Source organism: Ambystoma mexicanum, chromosome 12 (assembly GCF_040938575.1).
Source record: "Ambystoma mexicanum isolate Mex_15411 chromosome 12, UKY_AmexF1_1, whole genome shotgun sequence".
In the NCBI taxonomy this organism is placed as follows: Eukaryota; Metazoa; Chordata; class Amphibia; order Caudata; family Ambystomatidae; genus Ambystoma; species Ambystoma mexicanum.
The window spans coordinates 129,141,555-129,156,926 of NC_090936.1; the positions used below are offsets into that span (position 1 = coordinate 129,141,555).

General features: G+C 47.0%; 1 protein-coding gene across 11 annotated transcripts in view; it reads left to right on the plus strand.

The window, feature by feature from the left end:
- PRR5 (proline rich 5) overlaps positions 1-15,372 on the plus strand; it is an 817,096-nt gene that overhangs the window by 379,257 nt on the left and 422,467 nt on the right. For all 11 annotated transcript variants that reach the window (XM_069628149.1, XM_069628148.1, XM_069628151.1 and 8 more), the window contains one exon: positions 14,775-14,855. In XM_069628149.1, the coding sequence (XP_069484250.1) occupies positions 14,775-14,855 (81 nt within the window). The remainder of the gene's footprint in view (positions 1-14,774; positions 14,856-15,372) is intronic.

Below are 15,372 nucleotides of genomic sequence, written 5' to 3' on the forward strand. Positions count from 1 at the left end.
GATTTGAACCTCAGTTGCTCTGCATGGTCTTACTTCCAAGACCAATGTGCCCTTGAGCTATCCGCCAGGCCCATAAATTGACCATCTTGTGCAGCGTGGTTCCAAAGCCAGCCTTTCAGCACCTTGTTTTCCCGTGCACTGCTGCACACCCTGCACGGTGGTTGCACCTGATTTATTAACCTCAAGACCAACTCTGCTCTAGTCCTATCTCCAGCTTTTGTCCCTCTATCTTCTCCATTATTGATATTTTATTTCTATTGCGCTCATACACAAGTGTTTTGAGAACGTGCAAGTGCAGGGTAGAGGGGGAAGGGGGAGAAGTGCATGGAAGGGGGAACAAAAGGAGAGTGCGGCACGAGAAGGAAAAAACAAAAATAATAATAAAATAATAAATAAAAAGGCAACAAACAATGGGAGTGCAGCCAGCAAGTGGCAAGTGCTGGGTTTATGGAACCCGGCCGTGTAGGTCTGAAAGTGCAGGAAGACAAGGGGAGGGCTGTATGGGTACAGATACAGACCCCAGTGCAGGGTGTAGCCCGCAGGCAGTGCGTGAGGGTGGCAAGATGAGCAGGTACCTGGGCCCAGAGGACAGGGTGGCCAGGTGTATGGTGCCGAGGGAGAGTAGAATCAATAGGGTAGAGGAGAGGAGAAGGCAGAAGCAAACAGGAAGGTTTTGTGGTGTTTTAGAGTGGCAGGGAGGCTGTTCCAGAGGGAGGCCCCAGCCGAAGACAGAGATCTACCACCAGCTTATTTCTTTGAGAAACAACTGAACCTGAGGGAGTTAGAGTTAGAGGTAGAGGAGCGGCGTGCTCGAGATGGGAGGTATTTGCAGAGGGATAGCTGAAGGTATGTTGGACCCAGGCCCCAGAAAGCCTTGTGGACAATGCAGAGGGTTTTCAATTTAATCCTTGCATCCACTGGGAGACAATGGAGAGATTTCTGGGTTGTTTCTAATTGTTTCTGGGTATTGTTGTAGAGGCAGGGGCTCTATAGCAGTTACCCCAATTACCAGCAGAGAGAATCTCTGGCCCATCAAAAACTCCCCACCGCAAGAACGGAAGACTCAGCCATGGGGCAAAGTTTAACGTCTTTATTATCTAATAAATGACAGGGATCACACTTGAAAAACATACATTTTCCAGGGTTCTCGTCTTCTAAGCATGTCTCATCCGATTTTTATCCAGGTGTGACCTCACAAAACCAAGCTCTGTCCCCGAAACCTATTGGGCATTCACATTGGTCAGTTTAGGCAAACTAGGTATATGTCCTATCGGGGTTAATTCTACTATTGGATGGTCATATCTGGTAGCTCCTCCTGGGACCACCTGTGCATGTTTAAATCTACAATGTAGCAGGGAGACCATTGGCGCTTGCATCATTTTATATCTTCACGTGAAAGGTGACTCTGGATTGGGTGGAGTGGGTCCTTCCAATCCTGGAACCCTGGATGATTACCAGGCTGGGTGTACCTTTTCAAGGCAATGAGAATGAACATGGAGGGGCTGTGTGTTCCCTAATGTTGCCATCTCTGATCACCTAAGCCTGGGAGAGTGCATCCAGTTGGCAGTTCATGAGCAACACCCATCTCATCTTTCCACCTCTGATTTGGTGGGAACAGCTTCTCTCCGTCCAGCTTGATTGAATGGGCATTGTCTTCTTCTGCTGGGTCATGTGGTGTGCTGATTCCACGAAATGGACCTCTCTTGTCTGTATTTATGAGGACTTTGGTCTGAATTTCTCACAGGCGGCTTATCTTGGTAACCAGGAACTTTCCGTCTCTACTCGTCCTTGGCTGGGTGCATCATTTCTGCTGGCCTCCAGCTGCAGCAATCATGCAAGCCCTTCCATATACTTAAAGTGTGTCTCCCCTTCATCATTCAGTTCAGTGGGCCCATAGCTTCCATATTTGTCGTTATGGCTTTTCAATGTTAGTGGCAGTCAAGCATATGCAAGCTTGGTATAAGCATATTTTGGCGTCTTGCGGTTCAGCTTTGGTGAAGAATGTGACTATATATATGTGTGTCTGTCATCTAACTGCGTAAGTCATAAGCATGTGTTTCATGTCTATATGCAATAAACTAGTGCATGCTCGTGTAACTTTGTGAATGGATGGCTAGGCACTTCATGCCTAAGTGTGGCTATGCCGTGATGTCAGTGAGGTCAGTGATGTCTTGATTTGCGGTCAGTCGACTTGTTTGATGGCATCTGTCTCTTCCACATCATCGACTGGGTATGGCCTGAATGACTGTCTGAGAGAATATCTGCGATACATCGACAACGGCAGTGAATTGCCTAAGAGTGATGTGAATCTGTTGTGTCTCAGTCTTCATGCTGAGAGTCATGTGGGGGTAATGAGGGCCATACTTGGATGTCAGTCTTAAGTACCATGCTCCATGCTTCTAGTGTGGCCTCCCTTTTGGGGACTCTTGAGATGTCAAGCCCACTTGTGCGAGTGAGCTTGAGCAGAACACTCCCAGATCCCATTTTGCATGCCTGGTGGGCAGCAAATTTGTACTCAATAGGGTCAATGCATGCTTTAATACTCCAACACCAGACCTTCTCATCTATTTGGAAGTCTCAACCAGGGATCACTTCAGTCCAGCAAAAAGAAAGCGATACTGATGAATTGCCTGAGTTCGGAAGTACAGGCCGAAACCTTCCTCCAATCTCTGTTGCTCCTGTTTCAGCTCCCCTGGATATTTTTTTAAGAAACTATTGCACACCTGCACAAATATTGCCGACATGGGGAGACATTATTTCTACACCAGGAAAAACTGCTGAGGCAGGAAAGAAGAAAAAAAAAGCATTGATTTGTGCAAAACCCTAAGGCAATACAAAATAGGTTATTCTTGTGGCGAAATGCAAAACACGTCTGTCTTCATGTAATGGGGTTATAAATGACTTATGTAATGTATGTGATAGGATTATTCCTGGTAGCAAGGTTATTGGTTGCTACAGAAGTGTTAGGTGTAGCAAAACATGTTTTTTTTAATAGAGCCAGCAGGGATTAAGGGCTCAGGTGTTGCGGCCCGATTCTGAGCCTTTCTACATGCCCATGAGGGCCACCATAGCTGCTGAGGGGAGGCCATGCCCCCTCCTCGTTTATTCCCCAGCTTCTACGCGCAGGGCCTGAAGCCCGCAGGGATTAAGGGTGTAGGTGTTGCGGCCCATTCCGAGCCTTTCTACATGCCCAGGAGGGCCACCGTAGCTGCTGAGGGGAGGCCGCCCCCATAATATTCATTCCCCAGCTTCCACCCGCAGGGATTAAGGGGGCGGGTGTTGCACACCCACAGGGTGTTTGACGCCTGGAGGGAGAAAAGCAAAGACAGTGCAGCCCGAATGGAGGGAGGACCCTGTGTATCCTGTGGACTGTGGGGTCCAGGTAAGTGACTGAGCCTGAACCTGGTCTGCGAGGTGAGCCTGAGCCTGAACCAGTTATTGTCAGACAGTGTTGGGAGAGGGGAATTTGGAACTTTCCACAACAGGCGCATACAGTCGCTTAAGGCGCACAAGGCCCAGCACTGCAGCCCAAACAGCACGATCACTGTGTGGTGTGGGGAAGTGAAACTCCCTCCTGTTCCAGGAACTGACTTCCTAGGTCTCTTTCTACTAAGGCCGTATGACGGCCGCCCCCCACCCAAGATGTTGCCTACGGAGCTATGGTAGGAGGAGATATCTCCTCCCCTTTTCCCCCCCTTCTGCCTCTCCACATCCTAACTTCTACCAAATTTACAGGGCCCTCCGGCCCCACTGGCACAACGGAAGCCAATTATGGGCAGAAGACTGAGGGGGCATGTCAATCAAAGCTCTGGGGGTCACGCAGGGAGCCACCCAGGGAATGGGAGCTTTTACTGGGAGCTTCTGCATGAATGAAGCTCCTGCCCAACTGTATTAGGCTTCTATGTGTGACAGAGGGAGACTTCGTGGACCCTACATTCCAGTTACCTTGCTCTTCCAGCCTGCAGGTGGGGCCCCCAATTCAGCCCAGTGGGTTCACCTGTGGTATTGTTTCGACTCTTCTCCCTACATCCGGCCCAGCAAGCCCCTTTCTGGATGAACCTGTGCCCTCTGTTTATCTGTTAAACCCTGGAGGGGGCCTTGACTGTGCGGCCACTGCCATTCTCCTGGACACCCTGGCCAACGGCTGTGAGAGGATTTCAATGGGCATTTTGAAGTTGACTGGAGCCAATGTGCCGCTGGCACCACCTTTGCCCGCCCCCCCTTGGCTCCTTCCCTGGGACTGGCCCCTCTTTGTCCATCTTCTGGCCCAAACCCTGGCACCACAGTCCTCCAGTTGCCATTGGCTCCCCCTGAAGCTGAAGCACACCCCCAAGCACACTCCCCTGTGCGTCTGTGTTTCTTCTGTGCCCATGTCTCTGGATTCCGGGGCGAGGGTCCAGCTGATCTGAGCGGGGGAGAGAAGTCCAGCGCTCCGTCCTGCATCGGGATTGAGTCCATGCTTGATGTCCCCTCGGGGGTCAGTTCCTTCCTCCGTCTGAGCTCTCTGGGCTTCCAAACCCCCCTCAAAAGGAGAACACTGTCCTTCAGCCCCACCTTCCTCTGAGCCTGCAAAATTGTCAAGTTGTCCCTCTAACCTCCTGCTCACTGAGATGGCTGAGATCAAAAACCTCCTACTAGTCTTGATTAAGGGGGATTTAGGGGCCAGGGGGGAAGGTCGTGCGGGGAGAGGTGGTGAGGGCTCAGCATGGGCTGTCCCAGGGGGATCAGAGGGACCTAATTTAGAGTCTACCAAAGGGATTAATTCTTCGCACCCCTGCCCATCCCCTGCTTCCGTGGTTAAGACTCTCCCATCCATGAGGAGCTGATCAGTGGTGGTTCTCCCCCCCCAGTCCAACCCCCACAGAGGGAGCCCAACGGGACCCTAGTTTCAGGGTTCGAGCACCCATCTTTGCGGAACCCCATCGGGAGAGCCCAGGGCAATATGCTTCCAGTGGGGAGGGGGGGATAGTGCTTTAATCCCCAGTCAGGGGAGGCCTCTGTCGGAGCACAATTCACCTGAAGGCTGCAGTAGTTCCATGGTGCTTCTCTATGGTGTCCCAAACTATCGCCTGACACGAGAGAACCAAGTGATGCCCTTTGGAACAAATGTCTTCACTGGTTGCGGGCTGTTGGGGATTGTGGGTTTGTGTCTAGGGGTTATTTGCTGGAGTGCACTAGACTGTCCAAATTTCCAGCCAAAACGGACACTGTCAAATTGTTTTTCGGAGACGCCCTCATGGCAAGGGATGTTTTGGAAAAATGCAAAGGCCTCTGGCGGACAAGGAAAAGCGGCATCACAGTCAGCGTACCCCTCATCCCCGCCCCTGTGGGCACCATAGGAACCCCCTCTAGTAACAGTCCCCTCTCAGGGGCTAATTTGACTGTCTTGGGACCGAGGCCTTTGGTAGTCACCAGAGGCAAGGGGACGGTAGCGCCTTATCATTGGCGAAAACAACTGTTCGGGGGCACTATTGGAGGGTGCAGCCTTTTGCATGGTTTTGCTGTTTCTCTTTTGTTGTGCTAATTGTAATTATGCATAAGAATAGTTTTTAGGATGCACCTTGAAGGCCTTTCTGGACGAATAAAGTTGTTTGACTGACTGAAATAATGTTTTTTAAAGAATATTTGTATGAATAAGTGATTTTATTTTTTTAAAGGCATTAAATATTAGAACAAATTTAGAGAAAACAGTTTAAAAGATGTTCATGGCTGTGGTTCCAGAGACATAGCAACGTATCCTTTTTTCTTCAGTTGTTGCTGTTATAAGATGAAACTATTGTTGTACATCTAGAGGAAGATGGCATCTGAGGAAGGACACAAAGTTTAAAGGTGTTCATTTTTTACCCACCCATTGATTGCCCATGGCCATGCTAATCCATATGATCCTTCCCATCCACTTCTGGCCCCTCTCCGCCCAAAACACATCCTACTAGGATAGCTTTGTGCTAGCTTATCAAGTCAGAACATCAACCTTTGCACTCAAAGTACCTGACCGTTATTTCAAGTCTTTTGAGCATGAATGGCTTAATTTGAACTGTACATGTGCTATGGGTGTAATACAAATGTCTTAAGCAGGTCTGCCTTCAGCCACTTCAATTATAAGCAGTGTGTATGTCCTTCACTAAAGTCCTGTAAAAAACCAGCATTGGCAAAGCCAACAGTTTTGGTTTGTGAAAAGGCATTAGATGGGCATTTGTCAGACACTGCTATTAGATGCCAAGGAACTCGCACCATTTTTCAACTGCTATCATAAATAGTCTGTTAGTACCATTACAGCAGTGATTGGCAAATGCCTTTCCTAGGCCTAGACAAAACTGTTGCCATTTCCAATGCTTATTATTAAGATGATTCAGGTGTGGCACCAATAACCGCAACTCAATTTACCGAAAGTGTATAGGTCACAAGTTCTCAACTTGTGGCCCGCTCAATCACTTTTCCCAGCTACGCCAGCAAGGAAGACACCAGAAAAACAAAAGGGGTGAAGGCTGGAAGGTTTAGAATTATTCTTAACCTCTGGAATTGCTCTGGGAAACCTTCAAGCCATTACACACGGGGAAAGACCATATGCAAAAAGGGGCCGTCCAGCCGGAACTGCTTGGTCACATCCCTTCTGCACGAGACCACAAGCATTCCCAGACATGTTTCGACCTCGATGGGTCTCATCAGTGAGGAGTAGCTTGGCTCTCTAGACCCAGCAGGCACGCAAATTACGTCTGGGCAAAGAAGACCCCAGCAGCGAGAGAGAAACCCCAACATCATAAATCTCAACATCCATGAAGATTTGTGCAGTGATGAAGCTTGCCAGATCCGATAGGTGCCATGATACGGTACTTGGGGCACCCACAGGTAGAGAATAAACCAGTTATTATAATAATAGGCCTCAGTGGACAAATGTGCAGATCAAGGTTGCTGGCAAGACACCTCCTTATTGGAGGATTTGGGGTCCCTCTGTGATACCCTGCCAGTTGCTTTTAGACAGGCTGAGGACAAAGATTGACATCCGGCCCCTGCAGTGATTGCCCCTACTATTTTCTCTGGCCATCCAATATAAATTCTTAGTGGCTTTTCAAAAGCTTATGGAGTACAACAACTGGTCTGCCTCAGGAATGTCTGTCACTGCAAAGGGGCCTCCCGTGTTAAGCTAGAGAAAGCAGGCCGGCTTCCACATCCCACTCAGGCAAGTTGGCGAGGAACAGGAGATATCCGCCCGACACAAAAAGGGATAACCTCAGGTAGCAAGGAACGGAGGACATCCACCACACACAAAAGGGACACACTGAAGTGGGGAGGATCAAGGGATGTCTGGCCTGGTTCGACGTCCTTTCATCGTGGGATATTTTTTCGCTGGGTTTTTTACTGCGAATTCTTTAACGAAATAACCCATCGAATTTTTGAGGGGGGGTTATAAAATTATATATATGGGGTGTAGGTGCTTAGGAATACATACAAAATTAAAGTGAAGGGGGGTTGGGGAGGGATCCCGAGGGAACCCCCCCCCCCACCACCCTGAAAAATAATGTAAAACAATTGCGGTAAAAAAAATGCAAAAACACCCTGCAATGAAATGACATGGAACTGTCTGGCCCAATCAAGGACGTGGGGCAATTTCAGTGTGTGAAGACCTGCTGGAGGGTCCACTCCACTCTGAATTATGACAGAAGACCACCTATCTACCTTGTCTACTAGGTAAATGTATTGAAAATCAGCTGGACCAGGCTGTCATTGTCATGCAACTTTATGAGCACAACAACTTCTGATGTGTGAAGACTAGCTTCCTATTATTGCTGCAAAGTGTGTCCCTTTGGACTTAGACATTGGGCCCATTGCCTCTGCGATCAAGGGAAGTGAAAAGTGCTGGTGGGAGTAAGCGGTGTGTCAACTTTGCCCCCGCTCCTTTGTACCCTTCCTCCTGTGATTGTAGCACTTCCTGGTGCTTTTCTCAGCTTAGTACTGAAGCACAGAAGTCACCCAGGCACTCGGCATGAGTGGGCTATCTGCATCTTGTAAAGGGATCGCTGGTCAATTTCAAGATGTGCCCTGTGGGCAACTTACAAAGTGCATAACTCTGGGCACTCGAGCAGCTGGCCTCCATGGTTTGAATAATGGCGCGCACCCCTCCCTCAGCCCGTGCCCATTGAAGGAGAGTGAAGAGGGGTTCTGCTTCAATGCCACTCTGTAGAGCTCCCTTTCCTGGGTGTTCTGTGCTCTGCTTCCCCTGCAATGTCATGGACAATGATTCAGTCATGGACAACGTGGATGGTCTTCCCTTAATAAGTTCTGTTGCGGTGCATGCTCATAGCTTGACGCGTAGCACCCTGTCTATTATGTGCTGGCTTCATGGCTGATGAGGGTCCTATCATGTCATGTGATATTTACATGGGCATGTCGGCGCGTTACGTGTTGGCATCCAGGATAACTTTGTTTGCCTCCAGGGAAACTTTGTTAAGCTCTGGAAATGTCTCCTGCTACAGAATCAGGTTTGGCATGTGTTGCCTGTGGGAACCAGCAAATGTGAGTGCTGCCTTCAAGCAAGAGAACATTCATATATACAGGCCATCATACGTTATTGGGGACAAACTGTGTCAGTTTAACAATGCTGAGGTGGGAGTGCTCCAAGGATAAATAACAGAATGCACCACTTCACTGGTAACTTTGGGGCGCACCTTTGTTCCCTGCTCCAAGTACACACACCTCTTTTGCAAGTCCTTACTGCTGCCTGCACTAGTAGAGCAACTCAAAAGGCTTTCCAGATTGTCAGTCAGGCTCCAAGAATATAGCTATGGACTAGAGTTCAAGCCGAGAAGATGCAATGTTATGCCGACGACCTCTCACCACTGCCTCTTAAGCTTTCTGGAGATGAAACCATGGATGCAGGCATCAATGGCATTGGAGGTCTTGAATGACAACATGCAGTGGTAGCAGCTGGCTGAGGATAAGGATCTGATGAAACATGTGGTATACTTTGCGAAAGCAGGGTGACATCTGGCAAGAAACGTCGACCAAAACCCGTGCCCTTATTTCTTAGTGGCACATGGGTTCACTATGCACAAGGATGTGCTGTTGAGACCAGATAAGACTGCGACTCCTGAAGGGGTCCGTTTTTAATTCCAGCAGGTGGTGCACCTAGGTCATTTAGGCATTTCTATCCTAAAACAAGTCATACTGCGATTTTTGGGAACCTGCAGTGGACCTGGAAACAGAATGAGACGTGTCAAGCAATGGCCCAGTGTGTGTCTCCTGACTAAACTCTCTTGACCCCATTAGTGTGACTGAGGGTCCTTGGTGCCAGCGAGCTATTGATTTAGTGGGTTCATACTTGAAGCACCCTCCTGCTCAAAGCTTTGTTAACCATTTCCCTACATGGCTTGAGGTGAAATCTGTCCACAGCATTTACACTTCTACTGCTACAGAGTTCCCAGGTGATCTTTTCTAGAGGGGGGGGGTGTTAGGACAGTTTTTCTGAAGTCCAACTAAGGGCTTAGTATAACCATTCAACTGAGACTGTACAAGGCTCCACTCTTAGTATAAGGCTGTACCACCTGAGTATATGGTAGCGTAGACCGAGCAGCCAGGCTTATCGTAGGAGGGAGAGAGAGCTGTAGCTTGGTACAAAGAAACTGTAGCATACATATGGTCCAAAGAAACACTGAAACACCATGTATTGTAAAAATAAAGGGTTTATTTAAATACAAGTAGGCCAAGATGAATCTTGGGTAAATACATACTATGACATTATATATAGCCACAATTATAACAACACAACACTATGCTCAAAAAGTACACAGACCAAAGCATAGGTTTTGTTCAGAAAACCTAACGGTAATTCTAGGGGAGTCAGACCTTATCATATACATTTAGTATAGGCCACACCTATACCTGGGGAGTAAAACCACATGCTACTTTCTGATTACTTTCATTAATACAAGGGTAGTAGACCCTGTCAGTTATGCAAACACATTCAGCAAAGAAATCACACAATCAACCAACCCATTTTCCAGGATAGTTTTTGGAAGAGTGGAACACAGATTCAAGGAACACTATATACCTAAAACTACATTTATAACAATACCTAGAACTAAATTTATAACATAGTTATACTAGGTGAGTAAGACATTTTGGTATAATATACAATTACAGTTGCTTTTCAGCTCAGTGGAACACAGACTAAGATGAGCAAGAACTCTTTACACTAATTTAGGATTGCACCAGGCAGACCAAGGTCAGCTACACCCAAAGAACACTTTTTAAGAATGGCACACAGCTATTCTAGGCAGGTAAAACCTAATGTTGCAATATACTATTACGGTTGCATTTCAGATCAGTGGAACACAGACTGAGGTAAGTAATAACTCTTTAACTTGTTTTAGGATGGCACACAACTAACTCAAGGTAAGTAAAACCCATATACTTTTTAAAGGAGCTGTCAGCAACTTAACGGTAGGTACAAACTTAAGACTGTTTTACCATCTGTATAAAACAGACCAAGGACAGCAGGACTGTTAGGGGCGGCCCCCCTGGTCCGGCCGAGCTGCTCTGGGAGCCCGCAGGTGTTCGCCCGTGAAAGGCCTAACTCCTTCCCTTTGCCCAATCAAGAATGCCAGGTCCACACAAGAGGCAAGTAATTACTGCGATTTATTTTAGCCAAAGCACCACAGGGGTCACATACATGGAGGAACGTCCACGCATCTCTCAATGGACACTGGCTCGCAGGCCAGTTTTGATGGCATCTGACGACATGATTATCATCATTCTCGGGAACCATTTCAAAAACCTATCTTCACTCGGGATAGGCTGTTGAGTCGTAGGTCCCATAGAAACCTATAGAGGTTTGTTATTGGACAATGTAGTGTCAGGTGGTACGCTTAGTCATTCCCAAAAAGTTGTTACTTGAAACTTGTTACAGTGAGTAAGTCCCATGATTGGTCGGTGACCCCCCAATGTCCACCCTTAGGGTCCTTGGCTATGATTGGATGAGCCACGAGCCCCTTCAACCTCGGACTAACTCTGTTCCCAGCCACAGAACACCTGTGAATGGTGCCTTGTGCAATTATGTATCTGCAAGGTGCAACTATGTTTCAGCATCATGACGGTGTGTAGCCCATAGCTGCAATGAGCATACTCCAGTTCCCAACGCAGATCTGTAGTGACTTTGTTGCAGCTATTGATTGGACAGTGGAACAGGTTGCTCTTTTCAGGCCTCAATCTTGGCAGCCCCTCAGCCCAGCCAGGTCACAAGCTTGGAGACCACGTCTGTGAGCCCAGGAGCTCTGAATTATTCTGCATTTTGTCGGAGAGCACACCTCTCCTGCGGCCGGTGTTACTTAGGTTCAGAGTGAGAAATGTTATTTGCAACATTGCAACCTTGGTGGCGGCTTCGCTGCTGCCACAGTAGTTCTGCTTGTACATAATTCTGTGAGGCTTGGGGGTCCCCTTTCTAAGCCGATCGCGGCCTGCTAGATTTCTTAAGCCATCATCTGGCTTCTACTGTACACGTCTTCTGATAGTCTGTAGGTTAGTGCATTATGGCTGTCAGGTCCCTTGAGTGCTCCTGCCACACCATGGGGTTATTTGCATATGAGCATCTGCAAGCATTTACACCAACTCTTCTTGCTTCTTGCGTTACCACGGTGCTGTAGCAGGCCTAATGGCAAAATAATAAACATGCAGACAGTATATACATATATCACTGTCCTCTAATTATAGAGCTGTATACCTGTGTTCTTCATGTAGTTGAGTATGTGTGCCCATCCAGGGTGTGAGGATAGCACGCGTGCTTCATGTCTAATGTTGCAAAGTCGTCATGGTGTCTCGACCGACAAGTGGCTTGCTTTCTTGGTGCTTAGTCGAGTCTGTCCATGTAACCGTCTCCAGCTCCGTCTTGCGTCTCCTCGTTCACTCAGGGTAAGATTTGCACTAATGCTGGATGGCAGAGTCTGCTGGGAGGGTATCTCTCGTGATAATTATCCATCGTGGAAACAGTAGGAATGGGTGCAGGTTCGTATGAACGACGGCCATATTGTCGCAGATTCTTCTTCCTGTTGAAGGGTCTTCAGGGACGGAGGGCACGTTCTGATTCTCCCTCTTCAGGACGCAACGTTATACTTCATGAATGACTCAATGTTATTCTAGGTAGGTAAAACCTAAGGCATACGTGTTCTAAACAGGGTATACAGCAAGTTAGAGGAGAAAAGACCCAGTTGGGGAACTTGTACACCTATTCTCTGAAAGAAAGTTAGCGAAGCCAACAGCATTCCTTTTGGGAAAGGGGCACAACCAATTCACAGGTGAGTAAATTAACCTTAAATATACCTTTCAGAATGGCACAGCACGCATTCAAGGTAAGTAAGACCCTTTGTAACTGTTAACCCTGAGTTACTTGCACTTTTCAAACACTTGTTATTCTTTTCAAGACAGAATCCTTTACTTATCCAGTCCTTCCCTACTCTATTGTATGAGTTCACTCCGAGGCTGAAGAGGGACCCTAGTGGTCTAGGTGCCAGCTGTAGGCAGAGTGAGATAGGGTGCTGTGGCAGGCACAAGTCAGAGTTCCTGTGGAAGACTGTTCAACAAGTAAGTTGTTGACTTTAAAGTTAGTTACGGTCCAGGGACTTCAGATAAAACACCCTAGGAGGATTCCAGCAGTGGGCCTGGGCGAACTGGGTGAGAGGACTCTCAAACACAGAAAACACCCCAAAAGCATTACAGAAATCAGACAGGCTTAAGGTAAGTAAATACCCCAGCCAACACTGTACCTCCGCACAGGAGAAGAGTTGCAGCAGAAAGACTTCAGGATCTGCAGCCAAAAAACTGGACGATGGATTCCTTTGTCATGAAGACGGAAGACAGGACTTTGGAAGGGATTTTGCAGCAGGGATCAACAGAGAAGGAACCAGGCAAGAGTTTTCTTCATGGCTAGATGCAGCTCTGTGGTTTTGGGGCCCTTTTCAGGAGCCAGGAGAAGACTGAATATCACTGGTCGGATTACCGTCATTTGTAAGGTCCAGCATTCTTTTGAGGTGTCTTTAAGGGCTCAAATCGTGTCTCTGGAGTTTTAGCAGGATGGCACCAAAGTTTCAGCTCTATTGGGAATTCGGAGGACTGTGCACTGCAAAATGATTGCAGATCCCAGGGTATTGGGATATTGCAGCCCTGCAAGGTCACATCATGACGTTTAGTCCATCTCACCAGGGTAAGGGTCGGGGTCATCCATTTCAAAATCCCCAGGTCGATTGGAAGGAAGGTTCACAGCAGGCTCTGGTTACAGAGCAGGCTCTTCTGTTGCTGTCAATCGCTACGGCCAGTGTTTCTTCATCTTCCTCTTCAAGTTCAGCTCCAGTGGTCAACTTGTCAGCAACTTCCAGGTTCGGAGTTTTTATCAGGAACTACAGCACAGCCTCTGCATTCTCTGCCTGCATTTTGCAGCAAGGGGCAGTCTGGCTTTCCAATTGGGACAGCAAGCCCCCCACTGGGAGTTGTTTCCTTTCAGGCAAAGTAGAAGACAAAGGGCTGCAGAGTCTTGGACTCCTCCCTCGCTTCCTGCCTTTCCAGACACTCTGGAGCCTGAGTGGGGAATCTAAAAGATTCCTGCTGAAGACAAAACTTCCAGTGAGGTCGTTCCTGCCTATAATGGTAGGTAAAGGCTGCAGAAACAGCAGACATACAACAAATGGTGAAAAAAGTAGGAGCCCACCATTTTAGAAAAATGGTGACCCTTCTGTGCATTACCGAGGCTAAATTAACAGCATGCGAGTAAGAAAGACTAAAAGTGATAAAGGTAAAACCGCTGACACCAGCCATTCATGTAAAACTCACAATTGTAACAAAATATGACCAGGTAAGTAAGAGCACTCTACATAAGGTGGGGCATGCTGGCTCACTTATACAAAATGTAAAGGGGATGAAAATCCCTCTTCACTACTTGGGAACCGTAGTTCACCCAAGTATAGGAAAGATACATTAACAAGGGAGCCCAAAGGGGCAACCCAGCCAACTCCTTTGTGATGTAATTGCCACATGTCCCCTTCAGGTTGTGCCCTGAAGCCATCCATAGCTACAGCATCGTGGAAATGGTCACTAATGGTGCGATCTTCGTTAAGTGGATTTTGGGTTGATCATTTGTTGGCCTTGATGGTTTCTTTAAAAGGCTCCATGGAATGGTTTGTGGACGTCTAATGGAAGATTCTGGGGAATGAACCAGACCATAGAAGCTCAGATTTCAAAATTACCTCCTAGGCATGCAGTGACTTATTGTCTTGAACAATCGCAATCTACCAGGGAATTAACTCTAAATTTCACCCACATCAACTTTTCCTCGTGAGTTAGTTTCCCCCGTACAATGTTGTAAAACTGTGGGCAGGGATTTGATAGGATGGTTGTGCTTACCATGCAACAATGTCTTATTGATCTTCGTATCGGAATCAAATAAGATATTTCATAAATCCTAGTTCAAACTTCTAATACTTTAAAATAATTCAATTAGTATTTAGGTGTCATACAAGTTCTTACTGTTGTTGCTAAAATCCCACAAGTTTCCAACAAGTTCTTGTAAGCTACTTATTAGAATCATATAGGCCATTTTTGTAAGGGTTAACTTAGTTTCTAATACCTTTTTTATAATGTTGGATACTTCTTAATGAATACATCTTTGTGCACAAAATAAAATAGTAAAAAAGCCATTGACAATCGAAAGAGGTGGTAGCAGGATTCTGCTGTTGTGAGGCTGTGCGATATATTGTCTTGGTCGTCAGTAACACTATCGCTCTATCTTATTACAGTATCCACAATGGTGTAATTGCCGTGTTTCAGCGCAAGGAGCTGCCCGAGCATGAGCTCTACCACCTTAACGAAGGAGTCCGGTGAGTTCCCAGGATGTCTGAAACTGTGATAAGTTGCATGTGAAACAAGTTTCTAGGATTTGCTGATTAAGAAAACATGTCGTTATTATGGCTTTCTTTTGGGTCCACATGCAGCTTAAGAGGCTAAAGGCCTTTTGTTATTTGCCTGCAATTAAATGACGCAATAAACTCTGATGGGCAGGGGGCATTGCCCGGTCAATAATGTCACAGGCCGAGTAATCAGACTTGTTCTCCATTTACTAGACCCTCTACTGTTTACACAGAATATATCACGTGTGACTGGCACAATTCAGGAATCTGCCTGAAGCTGTGTAATTACACCCCCCATTTGTTGTCTGTGTACTAGGGTAGAGCACATGGACAAAATGTTGTGTAACAATAAGGTGTCCTTTTTTTATTTTATAGAACACTTGCTATCATCTCTATTGATTTTTTCATGGAGCCATAACATGTTTTACTGACCTCCTAAAAGCAATTGGGATGCTCGGTTTGCGGTCAATAATCTCTGGTACAGACC